The sequence below is a fragment of the Pistacia vera genome, unplaced genomic scaffold, assembly GCF_008641045.1.
Source record: "Pistacia vera cultivar Batoury unplaced genomic scaffold, PisVer_v2 Contig340, whole genome shotgun sequence".
Lineage (NCBI taxonomy): Eukaryota > Viridiplantae > Streptophyta > Magnoliopsida > Sapindales > Anacardiaceae > Pistacia > Pistacia vera.
The window spans coordinates 555,228-576,118 of NW_022196158.1; the positions used below are offsets into that span (position 1 = coordinate 555,228).

General features: G+C 38.9%; 4 protein-coding genes across 6 annotated transcripts; all 4 read right to left on the reverse strand.

The window, feature by feature from the left end:
* Positions 1-100: 100 nt before the first annotated feature.
* Positions 101-1,172, reverse strand: LOC116138322. Of its 2 annotated transcripts, none has more exons than XM_031424039.1 (3): positions 918-1,172; positions 697-825; positions 101-503 (listed from the first exon to the last, which is right to left on the reverse strand). In XM_031424039.1, exons 1-3 carry the CDS (start codon positions 1,077-1,079, stop codon positions 345-347), a joined length of 450 nt encoding a protein of 149 aa, XP_031279899.1. In that variant the 5' UTR covers positions 1,080-1,172; the 3' UTR covers positions 101-344. The 2 variants fall into 2 exon arrangements, with proteins under 2 accessions (XP_031279899.1, XP_031279898.1); XM_031424038.1 differs by having other exon boundaries at positions 685-825; positions 918-1,165.
* A 9,478-nt stretch (positions 1,173-10,650) lies between these two features.
* On the reverse strand, positions 10,651-11,625 carry LOC116138427. Of its 2 annotated transcripts, none has more exons than XM_031424148.1 (3): positions 11,387-11,625; positions 11,166-11,294; positions 10,651-10,973 (listed from the first exon to the last, which is right to left on the reverse strand). In XM_031424148.1, the coding sequence occupies exons 1-3, from the start codon at positions 11,546-11,548 to the stop codon at positions 10,815-10,817; spliced, it is 450 nt and encodes a 149-aa protein (XP_031280008.1). In that variant the 5' UTR covers positions 11,549-11,625; the 3' UTR covers positions 10,651-10,814. The 2 variants fall into 2 exon arrangements, with proteins under 2 accessions (XP_031280008.1, XP_031280007.1); XM_031424147.1 differs by having other exon boundaries at positions 10,657-10,973; positions 11,154-11,294; positions 11,387-11,617.
* A 488-nt stretch (positions 11,626-12,113) lies between these two features.
* Positions 12,114-13,126, reverse strand: LOC116138425. The gene is made up of 3 exons (XM_031424145.1): positions 12,910-13,126; positions 12,677-12,817; positions 12,114-12,587 (listed from the first exon to the last, which is right to left on the reverse strand). Exons 1-3 carry the CDS (start codon positions 13,072-13,074, stop codon positions 12,441-12,443), a joined length of 453 nt encoding a protein of 150 aa, XP_031280005.1. The 5' UTR covers positions 13,075-13,126; the 3' UTR covers positions 12,114-12,440.
* A 6,389-nt stretch (positions 13,127-19,515) lies between these two features.
* On the reverse strand, positions 19,516-20,736 carry LOC116138414. The gene is made up of 3 exons (XM_031424129.1): positions 20,491-20,736; positions 20,266-20,406; positions 19,516-19,894 (listed from the first exon to the last, which is right to left on the reverse strand). The coding sequence occupies exons 1-3, from the start codon at positions 20,725-20,727 to the stop codon at positions 19,736-19,738; spliced, it is 537 nt and encodes a 178-aa protein (XP_031279989.1). The 5' UTR covers positions 20,728-20,736; the 3' UTR covers positions 19,516-19,735.
* Between the last annotated feature and the right edge of the window lie 155 nt (positions 20,737-20,891).

Sequence of the window (20,891 nt, forward strand, 5' to 3'; positions counted from 1 at the left end):
AATGATCAAATTATATACAGTCTAATTATGTAAATTTTTGATAAAATTTTTGGAAAAAAAAAAAAAAGAACTTCACACTAATATCTAACTATGATGAGGTGATAGGTCGACGGTTGTTTTGTTGAGAATTTGTTCCAGTAAAAAATGGGTACTTTCCAAGGGTTGCTAACTTACATTAGCAAGTGAAGTTAAAGTGGTCCAGGGGGCAGAGGTTCCCATTATTAGCAAGAAAGAAAAAGGGAAAAAGAAATGGCGAAACAATTGAAATATTAAGGGATTATAATGGGGTTGAAGATGATACAGAAAGCACATAAATACGAATTGAGTTAGTAGGAGTTATGATATCAAAGCTTACTAACTTGAGCTGCATTTATACTATTTGAAACCATCCATTGTTTACCCAAAGCAATTACTTCTCCATTGTCTTTCCTTCTCACCTCCACCTTAACTGATGTAAGCCTTCCTCTCTCCCCAACGACCTTTGCCTCTATCTCTACTTCTTCCTGCCATCATTTTTGTTATACTTCATTACGTTGACTCAAAATTAAGAAGCCTGTTCATCATAAAAACGTTCCAAAAGGGCAAGTATTTGAAAATCATTTTCTTCTGTTATGCGCTTTTTTTTTTTTTGAATTCGTGAATAAAAATTGATAAAATAGAATGTAATAGATTAAGAAAATGCACCAGAATCTTAACCGAAGAATAAAAGGAAATAATGAAGTCAACCGAGGCCTTGATATGGCCAGCAAAGGAGTATATGGCAGCCGCCCCGACGTCGTCGATTAACGTTGCCATCGCTCCAACTTGCCAATTCCCATGGTTATCCTAAATTAATTTAAATAAATCTTTGATATTAAAAACAAAATAAATAATTAAGATGAAAGGAATAACAAAGATTAGAGAGAGATCAAATTTACTGCTAATCGGATTGGTATGGTGAAATTACAGCGTACGAAGCCCGGATAGGCGTTGACGATTTGAAGGCCCTGAAGAGTTAAGGCCTCCAGCTCATGACCGATGACACCTTCTGATAGATCTTTCAGCCATTTGTTTGATTTCTGCACAGGATTATCCTTCATCCTATATCTCACCCAATTTCTTCCTCTTTTCTAATTCTTTCTTGTTTCTAGTCTACTATTGATTATGTTTGTGGGCTCCGCAAAGGAGTATATGGCATCTTACCAGCCATTTGTTTGCTTTCAAATTAGAGTATTTCTCCCACTCTCCTGTGACTGTGACCCACCAAAACGAAAATATATTAAATATTAAAATGATTTTTTCTAAATTTTTTAAATATAACTCTAATTAGTTTTTCAAATATGTATATATAAATACTACAAATTCATTAGACTTAAATAGAATTAGATAGAAAATGTAAAGGAATATCGAGTTGCTAATTGTCAACTCAAAGCTTGCTCAGTCGAAGCCATCCATTCCTTCCACCTGCTCAGATTGAACAACCCTTTTTCTTATGTAGAGGATTGTATTGCACTTTCTTCCTTGGAAATTATTTCTTTTACTTCTTGTTATTTAATTATTCCTGGCATAGTTAGCAGGAGTTGTCACAAGAGTTTGGCTGCAGCCATAATGGTCATTCTTAAATATCAAAGAGGAATTATTCAACAGTCATTTATACCCATAAGATACCTGTTTATTTATTTCTTGGCTTTGATGAATACAACTTACATAATTCTATAAAAAAACAAACAACAGACACAGGATCAAGTTGCCCATTTTGAGCTCTGTATACTCAATATAACTAAAGGTAAAACAATCAAGTTATTAGTACATATCAAAATTTTATTACATCAATCAAGCTACTAAGCTCCTGCAATCCATTTAAGCAAGCGAGAAGCCTGATCGAGGTTAATTACTAATATTCCTTAACCAAGAAACAAGGAAAACAGATGCATGCAGCATGTAAATTTCCATCTATGAAGTTAATAGGAAGGTAGGTAGATATTTCCATGTCAAAGGTTACTTTGTTGAATTGATGTAGATATCCATAGTCTACCCACAGCAATAAGTTGTCTATTATCTTTCCTTCTGATCTCCACCTCTGCAGATGTTAGCTTTCCTTTCTTCCCCACAACCTTTCCCACTATCTCAACTTCTTCCTGCCATGTATGACCATACCCAATATAGATATAGATATAGAGATTGAGATAATTCATTAATTTCATGATTTTACAGTAAGAAAATGTACCTGTAGCTTAGCAGTGGAATAAAAGGAAACGCTTAAATCAAGGGAGGCCTTGAGGTTCCCAGCAAAAGAGTAGACGGTAATACCACCCAAACAATCAATTAACGTTGCTATTGCTCCAGTATGCCAATTTCCATCATTATCCTACAATTCAAAACTTACACATATATAAATCATAAACAAAACTAAACGATGAAAGTAATTAATGAAGAACAAGAGATGTATTGATGAATTACTAGTAGGTGGATTGGAACAATAAAATTACAACGAAGAAAGCCCTCGTGAGCCTCTACCACTTGAAGGGCTTCAAGAGTTACATGATCCAGTTGCGTACCCATCACGCCCTTTGATGATCCTTCAACCCATTCAATTGAATTCTGCAGAGCATTGTTGTCTATCATGTTTCTAATTCTGTCACCGTTGATAATCTTTCTAGTGTTTTTTAATTTATATGGGTAGGCGCAGGCGGTAGGCTCCACCAATGCAAACTTTTCAAAGCCCGATTAGGATTAGGGGAGGCTAAGGTCGTATAAGTAAACATTACATACACATAACTTTGGTTGCGTGGCTGCGCTGATATATGGGAATAATGGCAGGTTAATTGGTCAGTTTTATCCCCAAGGGTTCACTTCACTTTATTATATTTTTCGTGAGCTAACTCAAATGATTTACATAATACANCTTAAAAATATTATGTAATTTTGCGGTGCAGTAAATTGACGATGACATGCAATTAAAGTAGGTTGCATGTTATGTGATATCTCAAATTTCTTACAATTTTATCTTATTCATAATCTATACTTAAACAACTTCATTTTACAATTTTATTAAATAAAAATATTCTTCTAACTTTAGAATTCAAAATTATATTCTTAAGGTTTATTAAAATTAAAATTATTTTCAGTTTTGGTTTGGAATCATGACATGACTAAAACAAATAAAATCCTGCATTCAAATCATAAAAGCCTCCAATGTCTCTACTTTACATGACAACACCTGTTCTTAATTAAGGTTAGGTCTAATCGTTTTAAGAAACTTTTTTAAAGCCGCGATGTAGCATAGCATATATGCATTATTAAATGGCATCTATAATCACAGCTGTCGTGGTCAATTTCATAGCTAATAAATTATCATTTCAGTGTAAGCGCATTAGTAAATTAGAATTAGAAATTGGTCTGAGTGCTCAAAAAAAGGACATCCATGACCATAATAGGATGTGACTACTAATAATGTTGTTAATAAAATGTTTATTGTTATGACTAAGAAATGAAAGACTGACGTAGAGTTGCGTGATGAAACGTGGCTTATTTCTATCAGAATGGTAAGCGCACGTCAGGCCTGTCAAACGCCCTGGTGCTCCCACGTGTTCGCTAGCCTGCTCCAAATCGCGTGAAATCGGCTTAAAAAAATAGGTAATGGGACGTAAAATCAGATTAGGTCCTGACAATCACACCAACCTAAGGATTTAGTGATGATTACGGACATACAATTGGGTATAAGAAGAGGAAGACCCCTTCATTAAGAGGATTCGACAATTTTACACAAAAAAAACTCTCTCTCTCTCTCACGCTTTTGTATCTATTTCCCAACCTTTTGTAAGTCAGTCCGCTGTCGCGACTTGACACACACTATCAATATCAATACAAATCAGTGGACGTAGGACTTGCTACCTGAGCATCCGAACCACTTTAAAAACTCTCATAGCATTTATTTCGCTTTTTATATTCATTTTCACGTGTGCTTTTTGATCAATCAATGCTGCACACGTATCAGTTGGTTGGTGCCCAAAATCAAGCATCAACATTTATTATGATTATAAGGCACAAATGTTGATTATCAGCCATCAGATTTTGACATTTTTTTTTATTTCTTAAGAAAGCAGAAGTTGTGTCCAAATAATGTCACATTAAATCAATTATTTAGAGTGTTAATTAAGAATGAAGAACGAGTATTCATATTTAAGATTGTGGTGATTGATTTATTTCCATTTTTTCACGGCTATCTGTCATGAGAATTTGTTTTCAATGTTAATCAGCTAGTCTTATCAAGGACAAACTAACTTTAATTAGTAAGCAATGTTTACCTAAATTAAAGTTAAATATAAGAATTGAAACTCTATTTGAAGTTGTATTTTAGTTTAACTAAAATGGTCACATGTCATAAGCTAATATGAGAATAGTTAATTTTTGGATTAAAGTAATAACAAGGATTTGTCAACATGTCTTTCGCTTGGAAATCCTTCTAGGTTGACAGATTTTGTCAACATTGGAGTGAAGATATGCGTAATTAATGGAGGATTTGATATGATCTAATTAAAATATGATTAGTTGAAAGTATAACAGTGCCTTCTATGTAATGATGATGTAATTATTCCTTTTATTTCATTTCTTATGAGTCACATTTCCACTTGTATAAATTACTGTAAATTGTACATGAAGAATATATCAAATACACAAATATTTCATCATGTTACCTTTGTTCTTCTTCTCTCTCGGCATACTTAACAACCAAATTGTTTCTCTTGCCTTTCTAGCCTTTTCCCTCGACATATTTCAGTAGTTCAACTACCTCTCTTGCCTCTGTTAGGGAAGAAGAGATTTTGAAAGATTGGGAGAAGAGAGATCAAGAATGAAAGTTGAAGAAGAAGTTTATTACTTTTTTATTCCCTGAACATCAGGTTCTTTTAGGCTTATATAGCTATAGCCTGACACCTTATCTTTGCCCTACTACAAAAGGACTCTTTCATAATGATAAAATCATATTGTTTATTAACTACAACTCTTAATATTGAATAAAATACTAATAACCGAATAAAATACTAATAATACTCTAATTATAATCATTTGCCCATGCAGGTGTTCTCTTTGGACGTGTGGACCTTCTCACAACACTTTCATCATACTCATGCAAGTTCCTAACATTGTCCACCGCTGCAAAAGCAACCTTGTCCTTAAGGTTGGAAGGGATAGTGCCATAAAAAGCTGTAAGGTCATTAGCATCTTCCCATGACGTCTCTTCCAAAGGCAGCCCGTGCCATTGAACCAAACATTGTGAAACTAAGGCCCCATTGCGAATGAGCTGCCGAGTACTCACAATGGCGAGTGGAGAAACCAGGGGTTGGCCATGATAAACCAAGGGAGGAAGAGAGGAAGCCGAAACTGGTGGGACGCCATGACATGGTTTAAGCAAGGAAACATGAAAAGCAGGATGAATCTTGGATTCTAGCGGCAACTCCAGGCGGTAAGCAACCTTACCAAGTTTCTACAATATTGTGAATGAGCTGTAATACTTGCGACCCAGCTTCGTATAACCCTCATTGCGTAGGGAGACCTGTTTATATGATTGGAGCTTCAGGTAAACGGATTGACCCACTTGGAAGTCCTCTGACCAACGGTGCTTATTGGCTTGGCGAACCATGCGTTGTTGAGCCTTGGCCAAGCTAGCTTTCAACTCCTTAAGAACCAGATCACGAGTACTAAGCTCAAAATCAACAGCCTCTAAATTGGATCCATGCGGAACATATGGCACAATGGTAGGGGGATCGCGACCATACACCAAGTTAAATGGGGTGGTACCGATAGCTGTATGGAAGGAAGTATTGTAATAAAATTCGGCCCAAGGCAAGTACTCCACCCACTTGTGCTGCTGGTCCATGACGAAACACCTCAAATACTGTTATAAAAATATGTTTGTGACATCTGTCTGGCCGTCGGTTTGTGGGTGATATGCGAAGCTATGCTTGAGAGTTGTGCCGCTGAGTGGAAATAGTTCCTGCCAAAACTTGCTCAAGAAAACAGGATCACGATCACTAAGGATAGTCTTCGGCAAGCCATGTAATTTGTAGATCATTTGGACGAATAGAGCAACCACTTTGGTGGCTGTAAACCCATGATGCAACGGGCCAAAGTGAGCGTACTTAGTTAGGCAATCTACCACTACAAAAATGACCGAAAACCCTGAGGAAGGAGGCAGCCCAGTTATGAAGTCCATTGAGATTTCCTCCCGAATCTGGAGTGGGATGTTGAGTGGCTGAAAAAGTCCCCCTAGCGAACGATATTGATGTTTGGCTTGGCTACACACATGACAACGCTGAATAAAAGACTTGACATCCCTAGCCATTTGCCGCCAATAAAAGTTAAGAGCCGATTTACTCAAAGTTTTTCGCACTCCCCCGTGACCACCCAATGGGGTCGCATGAAATTCCACTAAAAGTAGCTGCTTAATAGCTTCATCATTATGCACCACTATGCGGCCCTGAAAAAATAACAATCCATCATGAACCGTATAACCTATAGGGACCTCTAAACCCGATGAAATGTCATGAATTAAGGCTGCCAATTTGTTATCCGCTTGAAGGGTAACTCGTATTTGCTGTAAAATGTCAAAGGTAGGTGCCAAGAGCCCAAGAAAGGTGTGTGGTTGCAATGGTTCTGTGTTGAACTGACGAGAAAGAGCATCAGCAGCGACATTGTCTTTTCCGGGTTTATACCTCACTGAAAAATCAAAGCCTCATAATTTGACAAGGTAAGTTTGCTGTTATGGAGTGTGAGCTGTTTGGGAGATGATTGCACAGAGACTTTGCTGATCCATTCGAATGATGAATTTTCTGCCCAATAAATATTGTCGCCAACGCATGACTGCTTCAGTGAACGCATATAATTCTCGCACATATGCTAAAGCACGTTGTAGACGAACTAATAGTTTCTTGCTGAAATAAGCTATGGGATGTGAATTTTGCATCAATACAGCCCCAACACCAACTACGGAAGCATCAGTTTCAACAATGAACACCTCCCTAAAATTAGGCAAAGCTAATACTGGTGCAGTGGTCAAGGCATTCTTGAGATTATCAAAAGCTGTTTGGACATCCACGAACCATAGGAATTTATCTTTTTGCAAAAGTGATGTTAGAGGCCCGGCAATGGTGGTGTAGACACGCACAAATCGACGGTAGTACCCGGTTAGACCAAGGAAGCCACGTAGTTGCTTAATCGTGGTGGGAAGAGCCAATCCAACATCGCTTGAATCTTGGAAGGGTCTAGTTCAACGCCAGTACCAGATACAATATGTCCCAAATACTCAATACGGCAAACGGCAAAAGAGCACTTCTCACGCTTCGCATAAAGACAATTATCACGCAAGCAACTAAGCACAATAGAAAGGTGATCCACATGATCTAACACCCCTTTACTGTAAACTAGTATGTCATCGAAGAATATGATTACGAATTTTCTGAGGTATGGTCGAAACACATCATTCATTGCAGATTGGAAGGTGGCTGGAGCGTTGGTGGGGCCAAAAGGCATGACAATGAACTCATAATGGCCGTCATGTGTACAAAAGGCCGTCTTGGGAATGTCAGACTCTGCCATATGAATCTGATGGTATCCAGAACGAAGATCAATTTTTGAAAAAATTGTGGCACCAAACAACTCATCAAGTAGCTCATCCACTGTTGGAATAGGAAACTTATCTGGGATTGTAATGCGATTGAGGGCATGGTAATCCACACAAAACTGCCAGGATCCATCCTTCTTCTTGACAAGCAAAACTAGTGATGAAAAAGGGCTACGACTTGGTCGAATGATGCTGCTATTTAACATGTCCTTCACCATGGTTTCCAATTCACGCTACTGAAAGTGAGGATCTGTATGGTCTGACACATACTGGTGCTGCACCTGGTTGAAAAGGAATGTGGTGATCATGTGGTCGGGGTGGCGGCAACTGAGTCGATGGCGCAAACATAGTGGCGAAACTATCCAAGGTGGTTCGAATGTCTTCATCAAGTATTATAAGCTCTGATGAAGGTGAAGGATCATAATGCGTTATAGCTAAACTATAAAGGTGGAAAGTTTCTGCTATGGAATCAACTACTAATAATCGCTCCAGTTGATGAAATTTGATTGGTTCCACTAGATGTCATTGCTTGCCACGTAAAATCAATGAATTACCCTACCAAGTGAAAGAAAGAGTGAGAGCTTTATAGTCCATTAAAATAGGTCCCAATGTGGAAAGCCATTGTGCGGCTAAAACTAAATCTGCCCCTTTAATTGGCAACACAAATAAATCCAAAAGAAATTTATGACCATCTAAAACCAATTCAACATCTGCACAAACACCTGAACAACGAAGAGTTTCATCATTTCCAATCATAACAGTAAAATTAGGGGAGGCAGTAATGGGAATGCCCAAGTGAAGGGCGACCCGTTCTTGAAGAAAGTTATGGGTAGATCCTCCATCGACTAGGATCTCTACTGGACGGCCTAGAAGATTGTCATGCAGACGAATGGTGCTCGGACTCTGTTGACCAAATAAAGCATGTAGGCTGATGGCAGCCAATTCATGTTCATCTGGCAACACGGTCATCTGGCAATTCTGGGGACGCCTCCTCCTTTGCAATCTCATCTACTATAAGCAAGAAAAATTTAGCCTTACAATGATGGACCCGATGGAACCTCTCATCACAGTTGAAGCAAAGGCCACGGTCGCGTCGCTCCTGCATTTGAGCCGGGAAGGGAACTTGGCACTGGTGTAATTGGAGTGGCAAATCGATGAATAGAAACTGGCGTAGGCAAAAGGGGAGGTAGAGTCGAGCTAGGCCCTAAACCCGAGTGATTGGCCACCCAAGGACGCGAAACAGGCGGGCAAAGGTGTTGTTGCAAGTCATGGAATTTGTCTTCCTATAGTTTTACAAGGCCAAAGGCTTGTAAGAGTGTTGATAGGCGAGATGAGCGGACCTCACGCTGTATTTCTGGTTTCAAGCCTAAAATAAAACAACTCAAAAGATAGGTGTCAGAGAGGCCGGAAACTTGAGTCAAAAGTTCCTCAAAGGAAGATTGATAATCTGTCACTGAACCACGCTAGGTGAGCTTGAACAATTGGCCAGTAAAATCAACAAACTCTGAAGGGCCAAAGCGAACTTGGAGGACTTATAAGAATTGGCGCCAAGAATTAAATTGGCCATTATCATTCATCCAACGATACCACAATAGGGCTAGTCCTTCCATGTGAAACGAAGAAATTGGGAGCTGTTGATCCTCCAGAGTTGAATGATAATTAAAAAAGCGCTCTGCTTTGAAGATCCAACCCTTCGGATCAACGCCATCAAAACGAGGTACCTCCAAACGGAAAGGCTTAAATGAAGGAGTAGAACCACCGGAGTCTCTGCCACCCAAAGAACCCACAACCGTGGAATCCCCATTGCCCCCGGAACCATTGCCCGTAGCCATAGAAGTGTTAGAGTCATGAAAGTGACTCTATTTTGGTGATAAAAATACCCCATTTGTGATTAAATTGAAGTATATTGAGACAATTAAAGAATTTATGAATTTATTCATGAAAATCGCTTCCTAATATTTTTCTTATGAATTTAACGTGTTTAGAATGATTTTGGAAAATATATGAGTTGATATTAGGTTGTGGTTTATGGATTAAGGGTAATTTTGTCTCATTTATGCTGTTTAGGGGGTAAAATGTCATGTNAAAAATGGGTACTTTCCAAGGGTTGCTAACTTACATTAACAAGTGAATTTAAAGTGGTCCAGGGGGCAGAGGTTCCCATTATTAGCAAGAAAGAAAAAAGGGAAAAAGAAAGGGAGAACGACTTACACATACCCAAGATTTGTCGTAACGATAAATTGGTACTTAAAAGGTTTTGAAATGATAAATAAGTACCTTCCGTCATGTTCTGTTAATGATTTCTGTTTATTAATAGTGAAAAAACTAAAATGCCCTTAAAAGTTTGAATTTTAGTCTTTTATAAATTTAAAAATTTCTAAAAAACCCCATAGGTTTACAAATTTAACTAAATAACCCAATATATAAAATTTTTGTAAAATAACAAAAACACCCCCACCACCCGCGGTGCCAGATTCCGGCCACCACCGTCGGAATCTGGCCGGAAAGTTGCATTACGACACAGATCCGTCAGATCTGTGTCGTAAGGCGTCGATCTGGCTCTTTCCGGTCAGATTCGTGGCTGATCTGGCCGGAAAAGGCTAGATCTGGCCGTCGACGCCGCAAAACTCCATCTGCGGCGTCGACGGCTAGATCTGGCCGTAGATCTGGCCGAAAAAGGCTAGATCTGGTTGCTGTTTCGACGGCCAGATCTGGCCTTTTCCAGCCAGATCTGTGGCAGATCTTGCTGGAAAAGGCAAGATCGGCACGTTACGACACAGATCCGACGGGTCTGTGTCGTAACGCAACTTTCCGACAAGATTCCGACGGTGGTGGCCGGAATCTGGCACTGTAGGTGGCGGGGGTGTTTTTGTTATTTTACAAAAAATTTATATATTGGGGTATTTAGTTAAATTTGTAAACCTAGAGGATTTTTTAGAAATTTTTAAATTTATAAAAAACTAAAATTCAAACTTTCAAGGGCATTTTAGTCTTTTCACTATTAATAAACAGAAATCACTAACAGAACATTACGGAAGGTACCTATTTGTCGTTTCAAAACCTTTTAGGTATCAACTTGTCGTTATGACAAACCACCCAAGTCGTTCGGCCAAAAAGAAATGGCGAAACAATTGAAATATTAAGGGATTGTAATGGGGTTGAAGATGATACAGAAAGCACATAAATACGAATTGAGTTAGTAGGAGTTATGATATCAAAGCTTACTAACTTGAGCTGCATTTATACTATTTGAAACCATCCATTGTTTACCCAAAGCAATTAATTCTCCATTTTCTTTCCTTCTCACCTCCACCTTAACTGATGTAAGCCTTCCTCTCTCCCCAACGACCTTTGCCTCTATCTCTACTTCTTCCTGCCATCATTTTTGTTATACTTCATTACATTGACTCAAAATTAAGAAGCCTGTTCATCATAAAAACGTTCCAAAAGGGCAAGTATTTGAAAATCATTTTCTTTTGTTATGCGCCTTTTTTTTTTTGAATTCGTGAATAAAAATTGATAAAATAGAATGTTATAGATTAAGAAAATGCACCAGAATCTTAACCGAAGAATAAAAGGAAATAATGAAGTCAACCGAGGCCTTGATATGGCCAGCAAAGGAGTATATGGCAGCCGCCCCGACGTCGTCGATTAACGTTGCCATCGCTCCAACTTGCCAATTCCCATGGTTATCCTAAATTAATTTAAATAAATCTTTGAAATTAAAAACAAAATAAATAATTAAGATGAAAGGAATAACAAAGATTAGAGAGAGATCAAATTTACTGCTAATCGGATTGGTATGGTGAAATTACAGCGTACGAAGCCCCGATAGGCGTTGACGATTTGAAGGCCCTGAAGAGTTAAGGCCTCCAGCTCATGACCGATGACACCTTCTGATAGATCTTTCAGCCATTTGTTTGATTTCTGCACAGGATTATCCTTCATCCTATATCTCACCCAATTTCTTCCTCTTTTCTAATTCTTTCTTGTTTCTAGTCTACTATTGATTATGTTTGTGGGCTCCGCAAAGGAGTATATGGCATCTTACCAGCCATTTGTTTGCTTTCAAATTAGAGTATTTCTCCCACTCTCCTGTGACTGTGACCCACCAAAACGAAAATATATTAAATATTAAAATGATTTTTTCTAAATTTTTTAAATATAACTCTAATTAGTTTTTCAAATATGTATATATAAATACTACAAATTCATTAGACTTAAATAGAATTAGATAGAAAATGTAAAGGAATATCGAGTTGCTAATTGTCAACTCAAAGCTTGCTCAGTCGAAGCCATCCATTCCTTCCACCTGCTCAGATTGAACAACCCTTTTTCTTATCTTATGTAGAGGATTGTATTTCACTTTCTTCCTTGGAAATTATTTCTTTTACTTCTTGTTATTTAATTATTCCAGGCATAGTTAGCAGGAGTTGTCACAAGAGTTTGGCTGCAGCCATAATGGTCATTCTTAAATATCAAAGAGGAATTATTCAACAGTCATTTATACCCATAAGATACCTGTTTATTTATTTCTTGGCTTTGATGAATACAACTTACATAATTCTATAAAAAAACAAACAACAGACACAGGATCAAGTTGCCTATTTTGAGCTCTGTATACTCAATATAACTAAAGGTAAAACAATCAAGTTATTAGTACATATCAAATTTTTATTACGTAAATCAAGCTACTAAGCTCCTGCAATCCATTTAAGCAAGCGAGAAGCCTGATCGAGGTTAATTATATTCCTTAACCAAGAAACAAGGAAAACAGATGTATGCAGCATGTAAATTTCCATATATAAAGTTAGTAGGAAGGTAGGTAGATGTTTCCATGTCAAAGGTTACTTTGTTGAATTGATGTAGATATCCATAGTCTACCCACAGCAATAAGTTGTCTATTATCTTTCCTTCTGATCTCCACCTCTGCAGATGTTAGCTTTCCTTTCTTCCCCACAACCTTTCCCACTATCTCAACTTCTTCCTGCCATGTATGACCATACCCAATATAGATATAGATATAGAGATTGAGATAATTCATTAATTTCATGATTTTACGGTAAGAAAATGTACCTGGAGCTTAGCAGTGGAATAAAAGGAAATGCTTAAATCAAGGGAGGCCTTGAGGTTCCCAGCAAAAGAGTAGACGGTAATACCACCCAAACAATCAATTAACGTTGCTATTGCTCCAGTATGCCAATTTCCATCATTATCCTACAATTCAAAACTTACACATATATAAATCATAAACAAAACTAAACGATGAAAGTAATTAATGAAGAACAAGAGATGTATTGATGAATTACTAGTAGGTGGATTGGAACAATAAAATTACAACGAAGAAAGCCCTCGTGAGCCTCTACCAGTTGAAGGGCTTCAAGAGTTACATGATCCAGTTGCGTACCCATCACGCCCTTTGACGATCCTTCAACCCATTCAATTGAATTCTGCAGAGCATTGTTGTCTATCATGGTTCCAATTCTGTCACTGTTGATAATCTTTCTAGTTTTTTCTAATTTATATGGGTAGGCGCAGGCGGCAGGCTCCACCAATGCAAACTTTTCAAAGCCCGATTAGAATTAGGGGAGGCTAAAGTCGTATAAGTAAGCATTACATACACATAACTAATATAATTAATTAATTATATAATTTTGGTTGCGTGGCTGCGCTGGCATATGGGAATAATGGCAGGTTAATTGGTCAGTTTTATCCCCAAGGGTTCACTTCACTTTATTATATTTTTCGTGAGCTAACTCAAATGATTTACATAATACAGTTAAATATACAAATAGAGACAAAGAAATTAATACCCATGAGATAGAGAGATGAGGGTTCATTTGGTGGGGGAGCATTTACTTTAGATTTTCTCGTTGATAGATTAATTAGCAGCAGATTGATAATTTTGAAAGCACAGGAGGTGGTCAATAATTTATGGTCAAATTCTAGTAGTTGAAATTGAACGACACACATGGTGTAAGCATGACTACCAAATCCAATAGCAAACTAGTTTGGTGATCATGCCGCGTTTGATACTATTACCACATCGAAAACTCAATGTTATAAAATACTACATTATGTAAAGGGTTTTTTGGGGTAGGTGTTTACTAAAAATTATCTTTAGATTTGTCATGTCATAGTTTCGGATTTTAATGACATTCGAAACTTGCTTGCTAGTTGCTAATGGACATGTTTATGACAACTGACAACCCATAATTTTCATTAACATTATACTCATAAACTCTTTTCATTAACTTTCTCTTATAAATGTCAGTTCATAATTGATCAGTTGGCAATAAGATCTTTCTCATTAATTTTCTTTCACAAACACGACGTATTAGCTTTCAATGGGTCATGTCTGACCAAATACGAACTACCACGTCAGCATTGATCAACATAATAAATGCTATTTCGTGTAAATAAAAACAAAATTCAACATATTACCACTGTGATTCAAATTTATAGGTTGATATGAAGATTGGCATGAAGCCATGACTCTTGACGGTTACAGGTTACAATACCAGCCAATATAATCAAGCCTTAAGTAAATGGCCTTGCTGCAAGCTGTTAGGGAAGAAGAGATTTTGAATGATAGGGAGAAAAGAGATTCTGTTTTTACGAGGAACAGGGCCTCCAAGATGGAAGGTTGAAGAAGAAGTTTATCACTTTTATTATTATGAAAATAAAGTTCTTTTAGGCTTATAAAGCTTGACACCTTAGCTCTTTCCTACTACAAAAGGACTCTTGCATAATGATAAAATCCTATTCTTTATTGACTTCAATTCCTAATACTATTCTATATTGAATAAAATACTAATAGCTGAATAAAATACCAATAATACTCTAATTATAATCATTTGCCAATGCAGGTATTCTCTTTGAAGGCATGGACCTTCTCACAACATTTTCATGTAATCATGCAAGTTCCTAACCTTGCCCACTGCTGCAGAATCAACCTTGTCCTCCAGGTTGGAAGGGATAGTGCCATAAAGAGCTGCAAGGTCATCAGCATCTTCCCATGACGTCTCTTCCAAGGGTAGCCCGTGCCATTGAACCAAACATTGTGAAACTAAGGCCTCATTGCGAATGAGTTGCCAAGTACTCACAATGGTGAGTGGAGAAACCAACGGTTGGCCGTGATAAACCAAAGAGGGAAGAGAGGAAGCCGAAATTGATAGGATGCCATGGCATGGTTTAAGCAAGGAAATGTGAAAAACAGGATGAATCTTGGATTCTAGCGGTAACTCCAGGCGGTAAGCAACCTTACCAAGTTTCTGCAATATTGTGAATAGCCCGTAATACTTGCGGCCTAGCTTCGTATAACCTTCCTTGCATAGGGAGACCTGTTTATATGGTTGGAGCTTCAGGTAAACGGATTGACCCACCTGGAAGTCCTCTAACCGGCGGTGCTTGTTGGCTTGGCGAACCATGCGCTGTTGAGCCTTGGCCAAGCTAGCTTTCAACTCCTTAAGAGCCAGATCACGAGTACTAAGCTCGAAATCGACAGCCTCTAAGTTGGATCTATGTGGAACAAACGGCACAATGGTAGGGGGATCGCGGCCATACACCAAGTTAAACGGGGTGGTACCTGCGGCGGTGTGGAAGGAAGTATTGTAATAAAATTCGGCCCAAGGCAAGTACTCCACCCACTTGTGCTGTTGGTCCATGACGAAACACCTCAAATACTGTTCTAAAAATCTGTTTGTAACCTCTGTCTGGCAGTCGGTTTGTGGGTGATATGCGAAGCTATGCTTGAGAGTTGTGCCACTGAGTGTAAATAGTTCCTGCCAAAACTTGCGCAAGAAAACAGGATCTGGATTACTAAGGATAGTCTTCGGCAAGCCATGTAATTTATAGATCATATGGACGAATAGAGCAGCCACTTTGGCAGCTGTAAACCCATGACGCAAAGGGCCAAAGTGAGCGTACTTAGTTAGGTGATCTACCACTACAAAAATGGCCGAAAACCCCGAGGAAGGAGGCAGCCCGGTTATGAAGTCCATTGAGATTTCCTCCCAAATCTGGAGTGGGATGTTGAGTGGTTGAAGAAGCCCCCCTGAAGAACAATATTGATGCTTGGCTTGGCTACACACATGACAACGTTGAATAAAAGACTTGACATCCCTAGTCATCTGCCGCCAATAAAAGTTAAGAGCCAATTTACTCAAAGTTTTTCGCACTCCCCCGTGACCACCCAATGGGGTCGCATGAAATTCCACTAAAAGCAGCTGCTTAATTGCTTCATTATTAGGCACCACTATGGGTTCCTCTAAAAATAACAATCCATCATGAATCGTATAACCTGTAGGGACCTCTAAACCCAATGAAATGTCATGAATTAAGGCTGCCAATTTGTTATCCGCTTGAAGGGCTACTCGTATTTGCTGTAAAATGTCAAAGGTAGGTGCCGAGAGCCCAAGAAAGGTGTGTGGTTGCAATGGTTCCGTGTTGAACTGACGAGAAAGAGCATCAGCAGCGACATTGTCTTTTCTGGGTTTAAACTCACCGAAAAATCAAAGCCTATTAATTTGACGAGGTAAGTTTGTTGTTCTGGAGTGTGAGCTGTTTGGGAGATGATTGCACGAAGACTTTGCTAATCCGTTCGAATGAGAATTTTCTGCCCAGTAAATATTGTCGCCAGCGCATGACCGCTTCAGTGACGGCATATAATTCACGCTCATATGTTGAAGCACGCTGTAGACGAACCGATAGTTTCTTGCTGAAATAAGCTATGGGATGTGAATTTTGCATCAATACAGCCCCAACACCCACTGCGGAAGCATCAGTTTCAACAATGAACACCTCCCTAAAATTAGGCAAAGCCAATATTGGTGCAGTAGTCAAGGCATTCTTGAGATTATCAAAGGCTGTTTGGGCGTCCACGGACCATAGGAATTTATCTTTCTACAAAAGTGATGTCAGAGGCCCAGCAATGGTGGTATAGGCACGCACAAACCCACAGTAGTGCCCGGTTAGACCAAGGAAGCCATGTAGTTGCTTAATCGTGGTGGGAAGGGGCCAATCCAACATCGCTTGAATCTTGGAAGGGTCTGGTTCAACGCCAGCACCAAATGCAATATGTCCCAAATACTCAATACGGTGAATGACAAAAGAGAACTTCTCTCGCTTGGCATAAAAACAATTATCGCGCAAGCAACTAAGCACAATAGAAAGGTGATCCACATGATCCAACACCCCTTTACTATAAACTAGTATGTCATCGAAGAATATGATTACGAATTTTCTGAGGTATGGTTGAAACACATCATTCATTACGGATTAGAAGGTGGCTGGAGCATTGGTGAGGCCAAAAGGCATGACAACGAACTCATAATGGCCGTCATGTGTATGAAAGGCGGTCTTGGCAATGTCAAATTCTGTCATACGAATCTAATGGTATCCAGAATGAAGATAAATTTTTAAAAAAGTTGTGGCACCAAATAGCTCATCGAGTAGGTCATCCACTGTCGGAATAGGAAATTTATCTGGGATTGTAATGCGAATGAGGGAACGGTAATCCACACAAAATCGCTAGGATCCATCCTTCTTTTTGACAAGCAAAACCGGTGATGAAAAAGGGCTACGACTTGGTTGAATGATGCCGCTATTTAGCATGTCTTTCACCATGCATTCCAATTCACCCTTTTGAAAGTGAGGATATCTGTATGGTCTGACACGTACTGGTGCTGCACCTGGTTGAAGAGGAATGTGGTGATCATGCGGGTGGGGGTGGCAGCAACTGAGTCGGTGTCGTAAACACAGTGGCGAAACTGTCCAAGGTGGTTCAAATGTCATCGACAAGTACTATAGGCTCTGATGAAGGTGAAGGATCATAATGCGTTATAGCTAAACTATAAAGGTGGAAAGTTTCCGCCACGGAATCAACTGCTAATAATCGTTGCAGTTGATGGAAGTTGATTGGTTCCACTACTTGCCACGTAAAATCAATGAATTACGCTGCCACGTAAAATCAATGAATTACCCTGCCAAGTGAAAGAGTGAGAGCTTTATAGTCCATTAAAATAGGTCCAATGTGGAAAGTCATTGTGCGCCTAAAACTAAATCTGCCTCTTTAATTGGCAATACAAATAAATCCAAAAGAAATTTATGACCATCCAAAACCAATTCAACATCCGCACAAACAGCTGAACAGCGGAGAATTTCGCCGTTCCCAATCATAATAGTAAAATTAGGGGAGGCAGTAATGGGAATGCCCAAGTGAAGGGCAACCCGTTCTTGAAGAAAGTTATGGGTGGATCTTCCATCGACTAGGACCTCTATTGGACGACCCAGAAGGCTGCCATGCAAACGAATGGTGCTCGGACTCTGTTGACCAAATAAAGCATGTAGGCTGATGGCAGCCAATTCATGTTCATCCGGTGGCACGGGCTCAACTGGCAATTCTGGGGAGGCATCCTCCTCTACAGTCTCGGCCACGATAAGCAAGAAAAATTTGGCCTTACAACGATGGCCCCGATGGAACCTCTCATCACAGCTGAAGCAAAGGCCACGGTCGCTACGCTCCTGCATTTGAGCCGTCGTGAGCTGTTTAACAGGAAGGGAGCTTGGCGCTGGTGTAACAGGGGTGGCAGATCGCTGAATAGAAACTGGCGTAGGCAAAAGGGGAGGTAGAGTCGAGCTAGACCCTGAACCCGAGCGATTGGCCACCCAAGGACGCAAAACAGGTGGGCGAAGATGTTGTTGCAAGTCATGGAATTTGTCTTCCTGTAGTTTCGCAAGGCCAAAGGCCTGTAAGAGTGTTGACGGGCGAGATGAGCGGACCTCACGCTGTATTTCTGGTTTCAAGCCTGAAATAATACAACTCAAAAGATAGGTGTTAGAGAGGCCGGAAACTTGAGTCAAAAGTTCCTCAAAGGAAGACTGATAATCTGTCACTGAACCACGCTTGACGCCAAGAATTAAATTGGCCATTATCATTTGTCCAACGATACCACGATAGGGCTGGTCCTTCCATGTGAAACGAAGAAATTGCGAGCCGCTGATCCCCCGGAGTTGAATGATAATTAAAAAAGCGCTCTGCTTTGAAGATCCAGCCCTTCGGATCAACACCATCAAAACGAGGTACCTCCAAATGGAAGGGCTTAAATGAAGGAGTAGAACCAGCGGAATCTCCGCCACCTAAAGAATCCGTACCCGTGTAATCTCCATTGCCCGCGGAACCATTGCCCGCAGCCATAGAAGTATCAGCATGTTTCTGTGGGGTTTGTTGATTGTGCGCAAACTGGGAAGAGAGAACCGATAAATGCACCGCAACAGTCTTCAAGAAGTCTTCAAACGAATCCAATTTGGCTACCAAGGCATCCTGCTGACCCGAAAGTTGGCTAACAGTGTCATCTAGGGAGCGAGTTTGGAACTGTCGGCCATGGAAGGGAACGAAAGCACCAATGTTAGGGAAGAAGAGATTCTGAATGATAGGGAGAAAAGAGATTCTGTTTTTACGAGGAACAGGGCCTCCAAGAACGAAGGTTGAAGAAGAAGTTTATCACTTTTATTATTCTGAACATAAAGTTCTTTTAGGCTTATATAGCCTGACACATTAGCTCTTTCCTACTACAAAAAGACTTGCATAATGATAAAATCCTATTCTTTATTGACTTCAATTCCTAATACTATTTTATATGGAATAAAATATTAATAACTGAATAAAATACTAATAATACTCTAATTATAATCATTTGCCCATGCAGGTATTCTCTTTGAACGTATGGACCTTCTCACAACATTTTCATCGTAATCATGCAAATTCCTAACACAAGCAATCCGAAAAAGACAAGTACTGGCTATTAACCAAACTCTAGTTCCCTGTAATTAGGAATATACAACATGAAACTGGAGATTCTTTGGATAATTAGTGCACAAAAGGGATTTAATGAGCATATCGTACCTCCATAAACTTGATCAAAAAATTTATTACTTTAATTCCCTGTAGTTAGGAATATACAACATGAAAATGGCTACTTTTATTTGATGCAGACCAATAAAGAAACTGAACCATGAACATCCGAAATTACTTCATTAGAAATAGTATAAATGATTTGATGTTTTCAAGATCAAGTCCGTCATCTGTTTTGCAGGAACACTTTATCTTTAAATGTTGTGATCAGTAGATTAAGCTCAAAGCTTACTCACTATCCTACTACCTGGATTGCTGGAAGTCATCCATTGTTTACCCAAAGCAATTAGTTGTCCAGAATCTTTCTTTCTCACTTCCACTACTACTGATGTAAGTTGTCCTCTCTCCCCTGCAACCTTTGCCTCTATCTCTACTTCTTCCTGCCATTGTTTTTACTATTTATTGTTATACTTCATTTACTTTCACAACATAATCGCACACAGCTTTTACATTAACATATCTAGAAAAGGTACAAATATACTACTAGATGTAGTTTAGATATTAAAAAGACAACATTTCATTTCTTCTAATCTTCGTTTCATAAACTGGTTTTCTATTGCAAATTAAGCTATTAACATTTCACACAATCAATTTATGATGTTATGTTATTCTATTATTTGCGTTAACATTGTAAAGATAGGCATTGGCATACCCAGTTCATAAAACTGAACTAAACCGGCATTTTCCACATATGATAGGGTCAGAATAATAAAGGTGTTTAGATTGATTTCATTAGAATAAGAAAATATACCTGAACCTTAGTGGTGGAAAAGAAGGAGATGGTGAAGTCAACGGATGCCTTGATATGACCAGAAAAGGAGTAAATGGCAACCGCTCCAACGTTGTCTATTATGGATGCTATGGATCCAACTTCCCAATTTCCATCTTTATCCTACAATTACATTAAATACACATCTTAACCTTATAAACATGGAATAAAACAGTAATAATAAATAAGAAGGAAACAAAAAAGTACTGCTAGCTTCACTGGTACGAAATAACTGCAGCGTATAAAGCCTTCTTGAGCCTTGACGATTTTAAGATCCTGCAGTATTATGTTTTCCAATTCATGACCGAGCTCGCCCTCTATTACTTGTCGAAACCATTCGTTTGCCCGTGCAACTTTCTTGTTCATTCTAGATCTTGCTGTTTTCTGGGCTTCTGACTTGATTAGGTGGCAGCTTGATTCTCGATAATTATTATTGGTGGTCATAAAAGAATTTTGGAAGATTAAAGTTTTCTCATTGATGCCCGTCTCTGTTATCTCTACTTTTTGAGTTTTTGTATTTTCTATGTTTATCTTACATTCCACCCTTTATTTTTTTAAAGTGTTCTTCACATGGACCTGAGAATTCAGGCCGGGTGTAGGGGTGTGTG

Coding starts and splice junctions, on each gene's coding strand:
- LOC116138322 (XM_031424038.1), bottom strand. CDS start 1,079: ATGAAGGATAATCCTGTGCAGAAATCAAACAAATGGCTGAAAGATCTA. Junction 826..917: donor CCATACCAATCCGATTAGCA/GTAAATTTGATC, acceptor AAATTAATTTAG/GATAACCATGGGAATTGGCA. Junction 504..684: donor ATTCTTCGGTTAAGATTCTG/GTGCATTTTCTT, acceptor AAATGATGGCAG/GAAGAAGTAGAGATAGAGGC.
- LOC116138414 (XM_031424129.1), bottom strand. CDS start 20,727: ATGACCACCAATAATAATTATCGAGAATCAAGCTGCCACCTAATCAAG. Junction 20,407..20,490: donor TCGTACCAGTGAAGCTAGCA/GTACTTTTTTGT, acceptor ATGTAATTGTAG/GATAAAGATGGAAATTGGGA. Junction 19,895..20,265: donor TTTCCACCACTAAGGTTCAG/GTATATTTTCTT, acceptor AAACAATGGCAG/GAAGAAGTAGAGATAGAGGC.
- LOC116138427 (XM_031424147.1), bottom strand. CDS start 11,548: ATGAAGGATAATCCTGTGCAGAAATCAAACAAATGGCTGAAAGATCTA. Junction 11,295..11,386: donor CCATACCAATCCGATTAGCA/GTAAATTTGATC, acceptor AAATTAATTTAG/GATAACCATGGGAATTGGCA. Junction 10,974..11,153: donor ATTCTTCGGTTAAGATTCTG/GTGCATTTTCTT, acceptor AAATGATGGCAG/GAAGAAGTAGAGATAGAGGC.
- LOC116138425 (XM_031424145.1), bottom strand. CDS start 13,074: ATGATAGACAACAATGCTCTGCAGAATTCAATTGAATGGGTTGAAGGA. Junction 12,818..12,909: donor TTGTTCCAATCCACCTACTA/GTAATTCATCAA, acceptor TTTGAATTGTAG/GATAATGATGGAAATTGGCA. Junction 12,588..12,676: donor ATTCCACTGCTAAGCTCCAG/GTACATTTTCTT, acceptor CATACATGGCAG/GAAGAAGTTGAGATAGTGGG.